Source organism: Mauremys mutica, chromosome 1, assembly GCF_020497125.1.
Source record: "Mauremys mutica isolate MM-2020 ecotype Southern chromosome 1, ASM2049712v1, whole genome shotgun sequence".
NCBI lineage: Eukaryota > Metazoa > Chordata > Testudines > Geoemydidae > Mauremys > Mauremys mutica.
This window is the reverse complement of record NC_059072.1, coordinates 108,165,519-108,183,363: the sequence shown is the minus strand read 5'-3', so window position 1 is coordinate 108,183,363 and position 17,845 is coordinate 108,165,519. Positions and strand designations below refer to the sequence as shown.

General features: G+C 42.5%; 1 protein-coding gene across 3 annotated transcripts in view; it reads left to right on the top strand.

Moving 5' to 3' along the window:
* FGD4 (FYVE, RhoGEF and PH domain containing 4) overlaps positions 1–17,845 on the top strand; it is a 205,445-nt gene that overhangs the window by 127,347 nt on the left and 60,253 nt on the right. For all 3 annotated transcript variants that reach the window (XM_044990282.1, XM_044990291.1, XM_044990301.1), the window contains one exon: positions 3,630–3,791. In XM_044990282.1, coding sequence (XP_044846217.1) covers positions 3,630–3,791 — 162 coding nt within the window. The remainder of the gene's footprint in view (positions 1–3,629; positions 3,792–17,845) is intronic.

The following is a 17,845-nucleotide window of genomic DNA, read 5'->3' as shown; positions in this document are numbered from 1 at the left end:
TTTAATTAAGGGCTTGGGTAGTCGGATAATTAGATCGTTTTTCTAATTTTGTGAAGTGTGGAAAAAATATTAGTTAAGACGTCTGTGGAATATATCCTTGAATTAGTTTAGCACCACGACAGTGAGAAACTGTATTTGCTGTGGACAGCGTGCATGGGAATGTACATGTGAATTCAGTAATCATTAATGTGACCTTTTTAAAAAAAAATCTGTACTCTTAAACTGACTTTGAGACTGTAATAGTTCTTCCTCCTGAAAACATTTGACTTTTTTTTTCATTTGTGACAAGAATAAGTCTATGTATCCCTGTGGCTTAGACCAGGGGGTCTCAACCTTTTTCCTTCAGAGGTCCCTCCCAGCATGCTATAAAAATTCCACGGCCCACCTGTACCACAATAACTGGTATTTTGCATATAAAAGCCAGGGCTGGCGTTAGGGGGTAGCAAGCAGGGCAGTTGCTTGGGGCCTCCGTGAAGCTACATAGCTCAGGCTTCAGCCCCGGGCAGCAGGACTCAGAGCCCTGGGCTTCAGCTCCATGCGATGGGGCTTCAGCTTTCTACCCTGGGCCCCAGCGAGTCTAATACCGGCCCTCCTTGGTGGCCCCTCTGAAACCTGCTTGCAGCCCCATAGGGCCTCAGACCTCTGGTTGAGAACCACTGGCTTAGACTACACCCTAAAACATTGCATACTGTTGGAGATACCTAGGTGTCTTGAACAGGATTGAAAGTAAAAAAAAAAATCTGACCTAAAACCTAATGATCTTGTTTCATCTTCCTATGGCCTGCCCTACAGAACCACAGTTTAAGAATCTGCACCTTGCCAAAATATTTTTTTACTTTCTACAAATGCAAATCAGCCCTCTTTTTGGCACTTCTAACTGTGGCAGATGAAATATGACTAGATGTTCCTAATTAAAATTTTCTGGAAAATTAGATACTGTATCTCACAGCCTAGAACAGATGGAGGATTCCTTCTAACCTCACTGCAGGTGATTGGCAAAAGTGAATAATAAAATACTCATCAAATTTCTGGTGCCTAACCCTCCTTCCTGGTAATGAGATATATAGATTATAGAGAGATAAATAAAGATTGGAAAATCTCACCGGGATATATTTCACACAATCTTTTTCTCTTCCTTTGTCCTCCCGCAATGTGTTTAATTTTACCATCCCCAAAGTTATTCCTGTATTAACACCGTAAAAGTAACTAGCTAGCATTATATTGGTAAACAACTGAAATTCTGGGAGTTTCAGTCAAGATTTGTAAATATTTGATGCAGAGAACAAATTTGCAGGGGTAAACAAATGTTTCGTTTTTCTCCAGTTGAAAACAAATGCAATACAAACCTATTGCAGTCCATTAAAATCTGCAGCCTTTTGCAGTGTATTTTATTTCTTGCACGCCTAATAGGATTGTAAGTAGCACTTCCAAGTTCTGTTGCCTTCCAGGCTAAATTAAGTTTGTTTTAAGACACTGGTTTGAAGCCAACGCTGACAGTTCCTGAGATTTATTGTACATCAGATGTCCCTAGGGTGGGGGTTGGCAACCTTTCAGAAGTGCTGTGCCGAGTCTTCATTTATTCACTCTAATTTTAAGGTTTCACGTGCCAGTAATACATTTTAACGTTCTTAGAAGGTCTCTTTCTATAAGTCTATAATGTATAACAAAACTATTGTTGTATGTAAAGTAAATAAGGTTTTAAAAATGTTTAAGAAGCTTCATTTAAAATTAAATTAAAATGCAGAGCCCCCCACACCGGTGGCCGGGACCCAGGCAGCGTGAGTGCCATTGAAAATCAGCTCGCGTGCCGCCTTCGGCACACGTGCCATAGGTTGCCTACCCCTGCCCTAGGGTATGAGTACTAAACATTGTATAAGGATATCTTACAGCAAGGTTTCCTTGCACTACCTCAGTTTAAGTTCTGGGTACCCTTCATGAAAACTAAGCATAACCTATTAACCATGCCAGAATAAACTACACTTCATAGTAGCCAGTTCATGTGCTTTTGAAGAAAATAGCACCAAAAGTTTGAAATATAACTTAAATTTCTAAACAACTTTTAAAACTCCAACAAATATTGTGTTGTAAACAGGACAAGTGTTCCTTTATTTTGAATAAAAGATTGTTCATTTGACAGGAATCTCGAACGTAGTCTAGCCCATTCATAAAACCAGCCCCTTGGTGGGATTTTTTGTGTGTGTGTGGGGCGGGGGTATATGTTTTAAATCTCAAATAATTTATTAACCATCAACTTTGCAGTGGAAACGATTCTGGAAACCTTTTATGCTAGTCTTTGTCTTTTATTACTTTGCCGCTAGGGTTTAAGAAACCATGATCAAAAATTTCAAACATAAAAGCCTACAATTAAGACTCCTAAAGCTATATTTAGCCCACCTGCCTGCCTTTCAAAAATGCTGTGCACCGAACAGCTCCTACTGACCTCACTAAAGACTCTTACTTTTGAAAACTTTGACTCAGGGTCTTAAATATCTGATTATCTTATTTTTCTATTATTAAATTAGTGGAATTGTAAAAGTAGCCGGTCAAGAAATGCTTCCTGAGAATTAAATATTAATTGAATGTGAGATTGAAAAGAGTGAATAATACAGCTAGTCCATTTGTAATCTCCAATGTGTTTGTGAAAAATAATCTTAACCTCTGGTGTTGCATCAAGCTGTCTTTAGGCAAAGAAGATAACATACCTTTTCACTTGTTGGCATAAATCACATCTTGCTGGGAGAAACATAGCCGATTTCTTTTCAGATGCTTATAATAGAATGCTTGGAGAAGGAAATAACAAATACAGTTAGATGAGATAAAAGGCAATTTTAAGATTCCTTCTTTATGTACGTACCCCATTATCACCAGCATGGTTGATCGTATAGGAAAGTTGTTACCTTTAGCCAGTCAAATGTCCACTACGGTAGTCTTTATTGAAGTATCTATTTGCCAATCTAGGTAGCTCGGTGTGCATCTTGGCAAAATCAATGTAGAGAAGTGAAATAGTTGTTTGGTCACTCTTTTTGCATATCTAAATCTGTTCGCAAAACATTGCTAGATATGAAAGCATTTGAGAGGTTGTCTTTATGTGGCAACACGTTTTTTAAAACTAGACAAATTCTTTAATTTTTCCAAGAAAGAACACACATCTAGAGTGATACTATTTATAGACATTTAAATGGAACAGTAGCTGGAAATGTGAAACTCAGTACCCAGGGCTGCCACAAAATCATTCATAACTTTCTCTGTAGAAGTGAAATGATAGAACATACTGTGTAGAACAGTGGTCTCCAAACTTTTTTGATTGTGCACCCCTATCAGTAAAAAAATTTTGAGCACGCTCCACCTGCCATGCTGCAGGACCAGCTCTACCATTTTTGCTGCCCCAAGCGCCCCCCCAAAAGAGCCACTCAGACTCCCACCCGAACTGCCAAAGCACGCTTAAAAAAAAAAAAGCTGCTTGAATGGCACTGCTCCAGCGGCACTCCCCTTTCTGCGCACCCCGAAGGATCCTCTTGCAGACCCCCTGGGGTGCACGCACCCCACTTTGGAGACCACTGGTGTAGAACATTATATCCTTGCTATCCTACGCATTATTCATGCTTGCTTTTTTTTTTCTCCCCCTACAGACAGCAGCACCTGTCCAAAGAGTCTCCTAACGAAGTCTTGCTCAGCAAATAGCACAACCTGGTTAGTCAAGCAGAACGCATCCAATGAAGCGGCTCAGGGAATAAATGGAAACGTGCCAGTTAAACAGTCCCCACGTTCAGCTTCAAGTCCAAAGCCACAAGGTAAGTACAGATGCAAATGCTCTGTTTACATAAGTCATTCTGTGGCTAATTGACCCTGTTTCAAGAGGCAGGCAGGCTTCCTGGGGAGTGCAGCCTCCATTCTCCTTTGAGATTATTAAGTGGTCTTCTTGTTCACCTTCGTTTACCTTACAAGTAAATGTCCTTTTCATTGTATTTGGTTTACTTTGCTTAATTTACATTGGAGACACAGTCAAGCCAGCAAAACAATAGGTTTCAGAGTAGCAGCCGTGTTAGTCTGTATCCGCAAAAAGAACAGGAGTACTTGTGGCACCTTAAAGACTAAATTTGTTAGTCTTTAAGGTGCCACAAGTACTCCTGTTCTTTTTGCAAAACAATAGGGTTAGGGTTTAGGCACAGTATATTACCAGTTTGCATATGACACTTCACACAACACCATTTAGCTACAGATTGACAAAGGTGAATTGGGGCAATGAGTGGGTCAGGCCTGATGAGTTATGGTTTGGTTTACCCTCTGCCAATTGGCATTGAGGGGCTCCCTGAGTCTCATGCTAGTTTTCAGAAGGAGTCCTACATCCCTGAGCTGGAAGGATATGATCCTATATTTAAACTAGATGGTGAGCAAAACAGCTCAGCTGAGTAGGAGGCGTTAAGGAGGCATTTCAGGTTCTAGCAGAAATGGGAACCCTAGATAGTGAGGTGGGTGGTTTGAGTGGGAGAAGAACACTTGATATTGAACGTATTATTCTTTACTCTTTATTATGCAAATGTGCACATTGAATGGAGGAAGTATATTTCCCTCACTCCCGCCAATGAATTACATATTCACTTTGATTTGCCTTCTAAAGATAGCTAAAGGATAACAAGAAAACATTTTACAAATATGTGAGAAGCAAGAGGAAGACCAAGGACAGGGTGGGTCCATTACTTAACGAGGAGGGAAAGATAGTAACAGAAAATGCAGCAACAGCCAAAGTGTTAAATGCCTTTTTTTCTTTCATTTTTCACCAGAAAGGTTAGCAGTGATCAGATGACTAATATAGTGAACATCAGTGTAAATGGGATAGGATCTGAGGCTTAAAATAAGAGAACAAGTTAAGAATTACTTAAACAAGTCGGCAGGGCCTGACGAGATACTGAAGCAACTGGCTGTGGAGATTTCTAAGCCATTATCTTTGAGAACTCATGGATGATGGGAAGAGATTCCAGAGGACTAGAAAAGGGTAAATATAGTACCTATCTATAAAAAAGAGAATAAAGATAACCCAGAGAATCATAGCCCAGTTATAAAGGCGATGGAGCAAATAATGAATCAGTTTGGAAGCACGTAGAAGATATTAAAAAGATAAGTAACAGTCAACATGGATTTATCAAGAACTCATGTCAAACCAACCTAATATCCTTCTTTGACAGGGTAACAAGCCTTGTGAAGCAGAGGGTGGGATGCAGAAGCAGTACATATGATATAATCTTGGCTTTAATAAGGCTTTTCATACTGTCTCACATGACATTGTCATAAGCAAACTAGGGAAACGTAGCCTAAACATACCTACAGTAACTCATCACTTAAAGTCATCCTGGCTAAGGTTGTTTTGTTGTTACATTGCTGATCAATTAGGGAACATGCTCGTTTTTAAAGTTTGCAATGCTCCCGTCTAACGTCATTTGGCAGCCGCCTGCTTTGTCCACTTCTTCCAGGAAGAGCAGCCCATTGGAGCTGGCTGGTGGGGGCTTGGAACCAGGGTGGACCGGAAGCCCCCTATCAGCTCCCCACTCCCTGTGCAGCAGCTGCCTACAGTTCAGCTGTCCCTCCCCCCACTGCCATATGCTACTCCTGCCCTCTGCCTTGCAGCTGCTCCCCGAGACTCCTACTTGCTGTGCTCGGGGGAGGGAAGGAAGAGGGGGGCTAATGTCAGGGTGTCCCCCTCCCCCTGCTCCTGCACCCCGCTTACCCCATCTTCCACAGAGCAGGGGGGAGACATGAGAGCTCAGGATGGAGGGAGCTTGCAGCAGCTGCGGTCTCAACAAGCTGATCTAATTAACAAGGCAGTGTACTTAAAAGGGAAATGTGCATGTCTCTCTCGCACTGCAATGTCTCCCCTCCCTCCCCTCTGTCCCTCCATTCCTGCTGCCTTGTAGAGTGAGAGAGTTAACCCTTGAGGGCTCAGCCAATTGCTAGTTGATCATTTAGCAGTAAGGGAAATATCCCACCCTCTGACTCCTCCACCTCAACCAAGCTTCACAATCATCATCACTGGGTACCAGTCTTAAATTGTTTGTTTAAAACTTTGTGTGTAACATATTCTTTTGTCTGGTAAAAAAAAAATTTCCCTGGAACCTAACCCCCACATTAACATTAATTCTTATGGGGAAATTGGATTCACTTAACATCGTTTCGCTTAAAGTTGCATTTTTCAGGAACATAACTACAATGTTAAGTGAGGAGTTCCTGTACTATAAAATGGGGCACAAGTGATTGACAACTGCTCTCTGAGTACAGTTTCCCAATGATTCACAGTCAAGCTGGAAGGGCATATCGACTGGGGTCCCTCAGGAATCTTTCTTGGATACGATTCTATTCAATATCTCCATAAATGATTTGGATAATTGCATAGAGCGTACACTTATGAAATTTGTGGACAGTACCAAGCTGGGAGGAGTTGCAAGCACTTTAGAGGACAGGATTAGAGTTTAAAATGATCTTGACAAACTGGAGAAATAGTCTGAAATAATGAAGATGAAATTTAATAAGGACAAATGTAAAGTACTACAATTAAGCAGGAATAATTAATTGCACAAATACAAAATCAGTAATGACTGCCTAGGAAGGAGTTTTGCAGAAAAGGCTCTGTGTGTTATAATGGATCACAAACTACGTATGAATCAACAACGTAATACTGTGGCAAAAAGGTGAACATCATTCTGGCATGTATTAGCAGGAATGTTGTAAGCAAGATGCAAGAAATAATTTTTGCACTCTACCCAGCACTGATAAGACCTCAGTGGGAATACTGTTGTCGAAGAAAAACTCAGTTCTCGCTTTTTGTTTGGGTGCAGCAAAATCAAATACTTTATTATTTCTCCAGTAATTACAATGGAGGGAGAGAGTGCCATAGGACACAGGGTCACCCCAGTCCCGGACAGGTCTCTCAACTGGTAAACAATTACATCAAGCCTTTATACCTTTGTTACAGACAATTTCTAGCAATCATGGAGACAGTAAAAAGCAACAAATACATTTTGTTTATACATAGCAGAAAGGCTTATCTTATTTGTCTCTCTCTTAAGAAAAGCAAGCCTGCATTTTGGTTAGTGATTGCAAGGTCGTAATAACTTTGTACACAGTTCTTGTCCTGTCGCCTCGCACTATCTTTGCTCCTACAAGTCTCACGTCATTAGGGTTACAGTATGGCCTGACTCTTGCTAACTGACTGACACACATTAAAATCCCCTTCAAATCCTTATTGAAGCTTTCCCTGCTTCCACACTGTCCACTTCTGGGCACCACACTTCAGGAAAGATGTGGACAAATTGGAGAAGGTCCAGAGAAGAGCAACAAGAATGATTAAAGGTCTAGAAAACATGACCTGGGAGAGAAGATTGAAAAAATTGGGTTTGTTTAGTCTGCAGAAGAGAAGATGGGGAACATAAGACTTTATAACAACCTTTTATGTACTTGAAGAGGAGAGTGATCTCAGTGATTAAGGAGAACAGTGAGACAAGCCAAGAAGCAATGGGCTCAAATTGCAGGAAGGAAGATTTAGGTTAGACTTTTGGAAAAACTTCCTAACTGTCAGGATAATTAAGCACTGGAACAAATTAGCTAGGGAGGTTGTAGAATCTGTGTTTATTGGAGGTTTTTAAGCACAGGTTAGACAAACACCTGTTAGGGGTGGTAGATAATACTTAGTCTTGCCCCAGTGCAGGGGACTGGACTAGATGACCTATCCAGGTCCCGTCCAGTCCTACATTTCTATAATTTCATAGCTACAAGTTGAGTTAGAATATATAAAACACAAACCATATTTTTGTGTGCAGTATACATTCCTCTGGTTTACAAAAATGTCAGCACTAAGAATGCTGGTAGTGGGATGTAAACCTTTTCACCTTGAGGTCACTGCTTAACATTTAGCCCAGGTTGATAGTGACCAAAAGTCATTGCAATCTAAAAATGTTGTCCTCTAGGAAATAAAAAGATCTCAATTTACTTCTGAATGGACGTGTCCATGGGTGCCAGTTGTGACAGCAACTGTGATGATTAGTAATCTTTATCTCAGTCTCCACAGAGAAATGAACAAGTATGGAAACTGAGCCTCTCTTCCTAAGATAATTCCCATCCAGGTTAGGCTGAAGCACATTCCTGGTGTGGTGGAAACTAGCATTGCTTTTGCCTGTACTGTGGATAAATGGGGAGGCCACTCCCTAGTGGTGCCACTCCAGCACCTTTCATAAATATCAAATTCATCTCACATTTAAGGGAGGAAAAAATCAGTGGGTGTTGAGGGCAAGTTTTGGTTCAGGAAACATGAGCAAAACAAAGCTGTGCTTTTGGTACATAAAACCCCTCGTAAAAGAACCTTGTTTATAGTGAAGGGCGTATATAAACGTTGCTCAGCTTAATAGCCTTTCTGTATTGCCTTAATGTCCTGTTGTAACTGAGTATTTGAAACCAAGCTAAAAAAGTTTTTTTTAAAGTTATTTTCCCCAAAAACAAAATCACACAAAATTAATGGATGAAGAGCAGTAGGAAGTCCATAAAAATAGACTGATTTTTTTTTTTTAAACACCAGTTTGTATCAACTTATAGATTACAAGGCCACCTGTCTATTGGGTAACTGTGAACATGTCTAATTCAGGTAGTTTTGCAGCTGATACTGCTCCCTCCTAGCCATGAGTCCAATGTGTTTATCTCAAAAGAACCTCCTCCAGACAGGGCCACTTCCAGCAATGTTGTTGCAAGATGAGAAGTACAGATTTGCAGCTAAAAAGCAATAATGCTATTGCAAATAGTTTTGGGCCTGGTATGTTTGGGGCCTGCTGTGTGTCTCCCTCTTTCTGCTCCTCTGAGTGCATTCAGGGTATCAAAATTATCTTAAAGCATTTTGTATTGGGCCTGCCTGTTCATAAAAAGCAAGCAGGCAGAAATGAGGGATGGAATAAGGTGTACCTGCGTGAACCAAAACAATCCCAGTGCCTTAAACTGTTTGGGTTGTTCCACTGAGAAGTTTCAGAGTAGCAGCCGTGTTAGTCTGTATCCACAAAAAGAACAGGAGTACTTGTGGCACCTTAGAGACTAACAAATTTATTTGAGCATAAGCTTTCGTGGGCTACAGCCCACTTCATCAGATGCATGGAGTGGAAAATACAGTAGGAACACACCACCACCACCACCACAAAATGATGGGTGTTACCATACATACTCTAACAAGAGTGATCAGTTAAGGTGAGTTATTACCAGCAGGAGAGAAGAAAACTTTTTGTAGTAGTAATGAAAATAGTCCATTTGCAGCAGTTGACAAGAAGGTCTGAGGAACAGTGGTGGGGGTGGGGGGCGGTAAATATGGGGAGACAGTTTTAATTTGTGTAATGACCCATCCACTCCCAGTCTTTATTCAAGCCTAATTTAATGGTGTCCATTTTGCAAATTTAATTCCATTCAGCAGTCTCTCATTGCAGGGCCGGCTACAGGCACCAGCTGAGCAAGCTGGTGCTTGCGGCGGCAGATTCTAGGGGGCGGCATTCCGCCCAAACCTAGAGCGGCATGGCCGCTTTTTTTTTTTTTGGTTTGGTTTGGTTTGTTTGCTGCTCTGGCCGCCCTGTGGGGGGTGGAGGAAGGGAGCGCCCTGCAGCAAACTCGGCAGGGCAGCCCGCATCCTTCCCTCCCCACCGACCAGAGCAGCGCGGAGCTCTCCCGCAGGCGTCGCGGTGATCGGGGCCGTGGGGCGAGCTCCCCGCTGAAGCGCTGGCCGCCCACCTTCTGTCTCTCCCCCCCGCTTCCTCCCCTACCCCCCCACTAGACCAGGCGCGCGCACTGCAGCACAGGGAGTCCCCTGGCTCCGGCCGCCCTGTAGGGATTTTTTGTTTTGTTTTTTCCCGCTTTGCCAGCCGCGCCATTGTCCCCCCCCCCGCCCCACTTTGCCGTTCCAGCCGCGCCGTATTTTTGTTCCCCCACCCTGCTTTGCCGCTCTGGCCGTGCTGTGTTTTTGTTTTTGTTTTTTCTTCCCCTGCTTTGCCGCTCCGGCGCCGCCCCCCCCCCTTTTTTTTTTTGCTTGGGGCGGCAAAAAAGCCAGAGCCGGCCCTGTCTCATTGGAGTTTGTTTTTGAAGTTTTTTTGTTGTAATATTGTGACTTTTAGGTCTGTAATCTAGTGACCAGGGAGATTGAAGTGTTCTCCAACTGTTTTTTTAATGTTATAATTCTTGACATCTGATTTGTGTCCATTAATTCTTTTACGTAGAGACAGTCCGGTTTGGCCAATGTACGTGGCAGAGGGACATTGCTGGCACATGATGGCATATATCACATTGGTAGATGTGCAGGTGAACGAGCCTCTGATAGTGTGGCTGATGTGATTAGGTCTTATGATGGTGTCCCCTGAATAGATATGTGGACAGAGTTGGCAACGGGCTTTGTTGCAAGGATAGGTTCCTAGGTTAGCGTTTTTGTTGTATGGTCTGTGGTTGATGGTGAGTATTTGCTTCAGGTTTGGGGGCTGTCTGTAAGCAAGGACTGGCCTGTCTCCCAAGTTCTGTGAGTGAGGGATCATCCTTCAGGATAGGTTGTAGATCCTTGATGATGCGCTGGAGAGGTTTTAGTTGGGGGCTGAAGGTGACGGCTAATGGCGTTCTGTTACTTTCTTTGTTGGGCCTGTCCTGTAGTAGGTGACTTCTGGGTACACCTCTGGCTCTGTCAATCTGTTTCTTCACTTCCGCAACTTGTAGTTGTAAGAACGCTTGATAGAGATCTTGTAGGTGTTTGTGTCTGTCTGAGGGGTTGGAGCAAATGTGGTTGTATCTTAGAGCTTGGCTGTAGACAATGGATCGTGTGGTGTGGTCTGGATGAAAGCTGGAGGCATGTAGGTAAATATAGTGGTCAGTAGGTTTCCGGTATAAGGTGGTGGTTGTGATCATCGCTTATTAGCACTGTAGTGTCCAGGAAGTGGATCTCTTGTGTGGACTGGTCCAGGATGAGGTTGATGGTGGGGTGGAAATTATTGAAATCATGGTGGAATTCCTCAAGGAATCCCATGGCCATCATGTGCCAGCAATGTCCCTCTGCCACGTACATTGGCCAGACCGGACAGTCTCTATGCAAAAGAATAAATGGACACAAATCAGACATCAGGAATTATAACATTCAAAAACCAGTTGGAGAACACTTCAGTCTCCCTGGTCACTAGATTAGAGACCTAAAAGTCACAATATTACAACAAAAAAAACTTCAAAAACAGACTCCGAGAGACTGCTGAATTGGAATTAATTTGCAAAATGGAGACCATCAAATTAGGCTTGAATAAAGACTGAGAGTGGATGGGTCATTATACAAAGTAAAACTATTTCCCATGTTTATTGCCCCGCCCACACACACACACACACTGCTCCTCACACCTTCTTGTCAACTGCTGCAAATGGACCATTTTGATTACCACTACAAAAAGTTTTTTTTCTCTCCTGCTGGTAATAGCTCACCTTAACTGATAACTCTCATTAGAATGTGTAGGGTAACACCCATTGTTTCATGTTCTCTGTGTGTGTATATATACATCTTCCTACTGTATTTTCCACTGCATGCATCCGATGAAGTGGGCTGTTGCCCACGAAAGCGTATGCTCAAATAAATGTGTTAGTCTCTAAGGTGCCACAAGTACTCCTGTTCTTTTTCCGTTGAGAAGCTGTATTTTTAACAGAATTGTAGCTTTAGTTTACAGGTACCGTACACTTTTTTTTTTCCCTCTCCAATACTTTTTGGGGCGACTGCTTTAGTCTTGCCAACCTTGAATATCTATCTGTGATGAAAGGAAATAAGATCTCAGACCTGCATTGCAATGCCAGTTTCTTTGCTGTTGATAGACGAATGTCACTTAGTGATTAATCTAACCTACCAAAGTTTAGGAGATAGAAATAACCAGAAGTAAAGATAAAGCCAAGTGTGTGTGTTTAATTCATCAGTGCTGTTTTGGAAATAAAGTGTAGAATGTTCACAGTCCTACATATTACCCAAGATTTGGATTTGAAACTAACCTTGGACCTTGAACCTGTCTTTGTTCAGTGTAAGTACTTGGTGTCTGTCTGAAAAATAACTTAAATCTTTGGAAATAATCACTCATTACATACCAGTCCTGATGCAGCCAGAGCAAGTGAATAAATTGCTGAACAGAGTCCAATATAAAATTATTTCCCCTCAATTTTTGTTATATTATTTCCTGGCATTTTAAGCTGAACACAAGTTAGTTTGTCTAAGATATCAAAGGTAAAAGGATAGTTCTTGTTTCCTAAGGACTCCTTTCAACAACAAATAAGCTCAGCAGTTTGTAGATCACAATTCAGTCTTTAATGTTGCTGGGTTTTGATTTATTAATTGCTTTGAGAAATTAGCTCTCAGCTGGACTACAATACTGCAGCATGAAGACTTCAGTGCTTAGGAAACTCCAGCTAGTGCCAAATGCTTCAGCACATCTCCTCAGCTATGCAGGCTACACTGAGCCCTGTCAAAGCTGTCCTCCATTCTATACACTGGTTTCCCGTAGAACTTCAAATAAAGTTCCAGGTCTCTGTCCTTATCTTCAAGATGCTGAATGACTTGGACCCAGGGGATCTAAAAGGTCTCCTAAAGCTCCAGGGTGAATACCATGGCACTCCTCTGGCAAAACAGAACGTTCCCCAGTAAAGCCAAAACTCATCTTTGCAGGAGGCAATGCTCTCTCGGCAGCCCATCCAAGACTCTGGAATGACTCAGTCACGCAGTTCACTCTGTGGCTGGGGTATAGCTGGCCTTTCAGAACCCCAAGGGACTTAGTAGATGTCGCAGGGATTCTTGGACAAAGTGACCCTGCTGGCCGCATATGGTACACCACGTATCCCCGCCCATCCCAAGGCTTCTGGGAGATGGTTTCCCTCCCTGCTGGGTGTGGGTCTCCTCTTGGGTTTGATCCCTGTCTTCTGATGCCATTTCATCCTTGTTAGTTTTCTCTCCAAACCAGGATGACTATCCATATCCTGACCTGTCAGTTTTCCAGCCATCGTAACATCTCTAGGATTACTGTCTGTTAACATGATTTCAGGTTGGCATGGCAGAGTTTATAGGCTCATTCTATACCCATTAATTTCTAGGCCTCACTGATTGTTTTAGCTCCCTGACCAGTTCCCCATTTCTTTACATAACCCCTCATTTGAATTAAAACCTCATCATAGATCATGGCCCATTTTTTCCTGAACTCCCCGTAACCTTTTCCTAAATGTTTCAGTGTCAGTTTAAACTTTTGCAGCAAAGCTTGGTTACAATTATCATAATCTTGATAGGCTACCCATAAGGGTAAAAATGTCCAAGACCTTTGTCCAAGGCAGTAGTGGACCCAGGTTCCTTATCATGTCTTCCTTCCTTCATCTTATTCAATTCATACCCCATTTCAGAAACGTCTAGGAACACATCCATGTCATCCCCCTCCCTAAAGCCAGGAAGTAATTGGGAGTCTAGGCCTCCCATTGGGACAGGTACCTGGGGACTGGCTTTACCTATGGACTATTCTTCTACTTGGCAGTCTCTGTACCTCAAACTGATGATGTCTTTCCTGGTCTATCTGGCACAGTCTCTCCATCTTGAGCTGATAGTGCCCCTTCTTGTCCCTTTCCTTCTCGTGCTGACTCTGGCTCTTCTTTCTCTTCTCTCTCCACTGATGCTGCTGCTCCCGATCTGCTCTCCTTTGTTCCTGATCTTCAAGCTGCTAAGTTCCCAGATGCACTTTGTCTCTCTCCAGCTGCAGCTTTTCCTGCTCTGGCTATTGGGCTCTCCACAACTCCTGTTGCAGTGATGTACTGGTCTGGACCGAACACAGTTGCTGCATCTGTCCGTCTTTGCCCTGTTTCTTTCCAGGGAGTTGGCTCCAAGATTCTCCCATCTGCTGGATCCTTTGCCAGCAGACTGGAGGTTCTCTGCAAACCTGGACTGTTCTGCTGCTGCTCGTTAGAATACAGCAAATGTACTAGCTGCAGTTTTGTCTGGTCCTCAGTTCTCAGCTGCCTTTCTCTGCATAGCTCAACCAACCAGTTTTTCTTCAGCTGTTCAAAAATTCATTTTCCACTGTCTCTTTCCTGAAAAGACTGATACTTTTTTCTCTGTACTTTTCCCTTCTAGGTAACTTGCTTTCACACTGTTATGCGATTCCCAAGTTCCCTGCCTTCACTGTTATTCCCAGCACAAGCTAGGCTGCCTAAGCAAGCTTCTTTTGCCTTCTCTTCAGAGACTAATAAGTGTGACTGCCCACAGTTATGAGTTACCAGACAATTGTTCCTGTGCAAGCCTGTTTTATTCTTAAACTGAAGCACTACAGAGAACACATTAACAACAATAAAAGGACCTACACACATGCTAATAAGCTTACCAGAGTTCACCCCAGCCCTTGCATGGGCTCTGGCTGGAGCAGTCCTTCAAAACCCTACACAAGGGGTTTCCTTATGATTTTAGGTTCATCACAGCTAAGGCTACGATTTTGTCACGGATTTTTTAGTTAGTCATGGACGGGTCCCGGGCAATAACCGAAAAGTCGCGGCGAGTGGCCTGTCCGTGACTTTTACTAAAAATACCCCTAACTAAATCTTACCTGCTTGGGGGATGGGTGGGGGTGGCGGCGGTGCTCCAGTAGATGCTGCTGCTCCTGGGGTGGAGGTGGCCCAGGGCCCCACCACCACCACTCCAGGCTGGGAGGTGACCTGTGGTGCCACTGCTGTGCCCAGGGCCAGTTGCCTGGGGCCACCAAAGCAACAACTGATGTGGCTGGCCCCAGGGCTGCCCCAGCTGCTTGGGGGGCCCTGGGGTCAGCCACACCAGCCGCTGCAGATGCGGAAGTCACGGAGGTCCAGGGCAGAGTTTAAAAAGGATAGATTTAAGTGGATCATTTACATTCTCCTCACCCCCTCGCTATTTCCAACAAGATCCACTTTACATGTTTTGTTCCAAAAGTCCTTTGAAGTTCCTCTTATCTCCCAGAGAGCGCATTAACCCCATTTTCCTGCAAGTTCCATGCAGTGTTCAATAGTACATAAACAAACATTTACATTTTTAATACAATGGACCCCAGGGGTATTAAACTTAATTCAGTAAGGTTCCATTTAATCAGTAAGGCTTGTCCAGGATATTGTCAGTCTGTCACACTAAGGACCATCACAAACCTTGCTGCCTTCTGTTCCAAGGCCAAGATGGATTTCTTTGACCTTGTTCTCTCTAACATTAACACGTAGCAACACATTTTTGTAATATATAGTAACAAAAAAAGAAAACCTCTACCAAAATAAAACATTTCACTGCACTCTCTCTTCTCCCCCTGGATAGCAGATGAGAGAAGTGAAACATGACAGATATCAGTCACGTTGCTTACTGCACTGCTGAAAGGTGCTCATATACTAAGCTGATTAGCATGATATAAGAACCTATGTAGAATAGAATAGACTGGTGTAATTTTCCTCTCTTTGCTGGATCCAGAGTATTATTCTGCATTGCTTTTTCCTGCAGAGATTCTGTGGCAGCTGTCTGTCCAAATTCGTTTGACAATTTACTGGAAGGTGATGGAGCATGCTCCGTGATGATTACTGATGCAAGTCAGCCAGGGGAACTGTAATGTAGATGACACTCCTAAGTGCTGGAACTTCTGTATTCTCACTGAATCAAGATGCCACAAATCTTCTGGCTAATATCAGTGAGCCAGGGAGAAATTTAAAGTTTTATTTATAAAAACCAAACCCACAAACTTCCTAGAGTAACAGCCAGGGGAAAAGGCCAGGCAAGTCAAGAGGCCTCCAGTGAAAGGGAAAAATTCCTCTCATGCCTTGTGGAGATGATATTCTGTGTTCATTGCAGCTTTTGCACCTACTTTCCCTATTCACTGTCTGTTCACACACAATTGATTGTACAGCCGTATACTACATATTAAATCCTGATTAACTAGTTTTGGTCAGTAGTGTATGGAAGTGGCTACTTGGGCACCGTGATAGGTTTTCTTTGGGCTGGATATGCAGCATGCATCCCCAGATGTGCTCATAGTTGCACAGCATAGAAGCTGGGAAATTTTTATTGTTGAAAAGAGCTTTAAATTATCCAGTGGTGTATTACCGTGGTCCAGTCTCTTCCTCTTTGTTCTTCAAGATCTCCTGTGTGTACACAGAAGAAATAATCTGTGATTAAACTAAATAGCTACAGAAGGTACATAGAATGAGGAATTAATAGGATTAATTTGTTTTCCACAATCCCTACTGAAAGGTTCACCTTATTGTAAGGTTTTTAAACTACCAGTTTTATTTCCTTGTTATCAGTGGCTTTCAAACAGTGATCCTCATGAGGTCATGTCCCATTCTGATTCACCGACTTCCATGCAGTAATGACATTGCTCGGTTACAGGAAAAATTCATAGAAAGGCAGTATTTATTAAGGAGAGAAGATGAAAATAAACTCGCTTTAATGGGACTAGTGTGGCTGTCTGGTTTCATTCCCTGTGTGTCCTGCCACCTACAAATTTTAATATCTTCAGGTTGACCAGATGTTCTAACATATTGTGATTGTCACAGTTAGGATGGTCCCAGTGCTTGTCAGTTCTAGTGGAACCAGGATTTTGTCTTGATATTATTTCTACCAGCTAGAAGGATGTCTTGACCACCTCTGGCCATGGTCTGTTTAGGAAGGATTTAGAAACTGATTTTGCCTCAAAATGGATGTAGGGTCCAATGGTGGGGGGTGGATTTCTGCTCCAGACATGCACCACTTGTATTTGTTCAACATAAACTCCATCAACACCAGCAATTTTTATGAATTCTCACTTCAGTATTAATTACTTAACAAACTGATTTTCTGCAATTGTACAAGGCACATTACAATTACTCTGCGAAATGCATCACAGGAAATGTTGCTATACATCATTTTAATTCTGGTCTTAAATCCACCCAAACTCCTCTCGTCCTTCCATCTCTTCCCCCAGGGAAATTGGAATGCCGATACTCAGTTGTGTCCTGCTTCTTCCCAGTCAGTCTGTCTGATGATTTTTTTTAGCTATCTCATTACTTTTTTTTTTTTTTTTTTGAGTTCAGCTAGCTATCTAGCTATTCAGCTCTCTGACAATTATCTGATGCTCACTGGCCTAGATCTGCCAGTCCTTCTGAGAACTGCATGAGAGAAGGGAGAACAGTAAAGAGGAAACAGTGCTTTACAGCAGCAAGCAGGCAGATGGAACAAACATTTTTAATTTCTCTGGAAAGCATCTCATTGTACAAAATGCTGATGAGAAAATTGTTTCACTTGTTCAATGATTATAAAGCAATCATTTTAAAATATGGCATGTTGAGTTACCCTTCCAGTGCTGATATCCGCTCCACCATTCTTAGTCTAGTCTATATCCTGGACCATAGATATGTATTAATACATATAAATGTTAAGAGCCAAGGACAGTTACATACCTAAGAAAAGTCTCATTTCTTACTGTGACCCTCATCCTTCTCCATTGTTCTTTCATACTATTGTTGTTTCATTTATCATCATTTGATGTTCATATGATTGAAGTTATAAACTCTTTGGGAAAGGGTTTTGGCTATTTAATCTATTCAAAGTAACATGTACACTCCTGTTTGTACTGAAGCTGTCACTAAAGCTACTCCTTGGTAGTGAAGTTCTCTATTGGTAGCAGAATTCACTATTTCCTCTCATACACTAATGCAAGGTAGAGATGGAAAAGCTCTGCTAGATCAAGTCCATCTTTCTGCCAGGGCATGGTTGTTCCTGACAGTATGGTATATATGCAACTATTACTCCTGTGAGGATATAAATTCTGCGCATGCGCAGTAGCGCAGAATTCCCCCAGATGTCTTTTGGTTCCGCTTC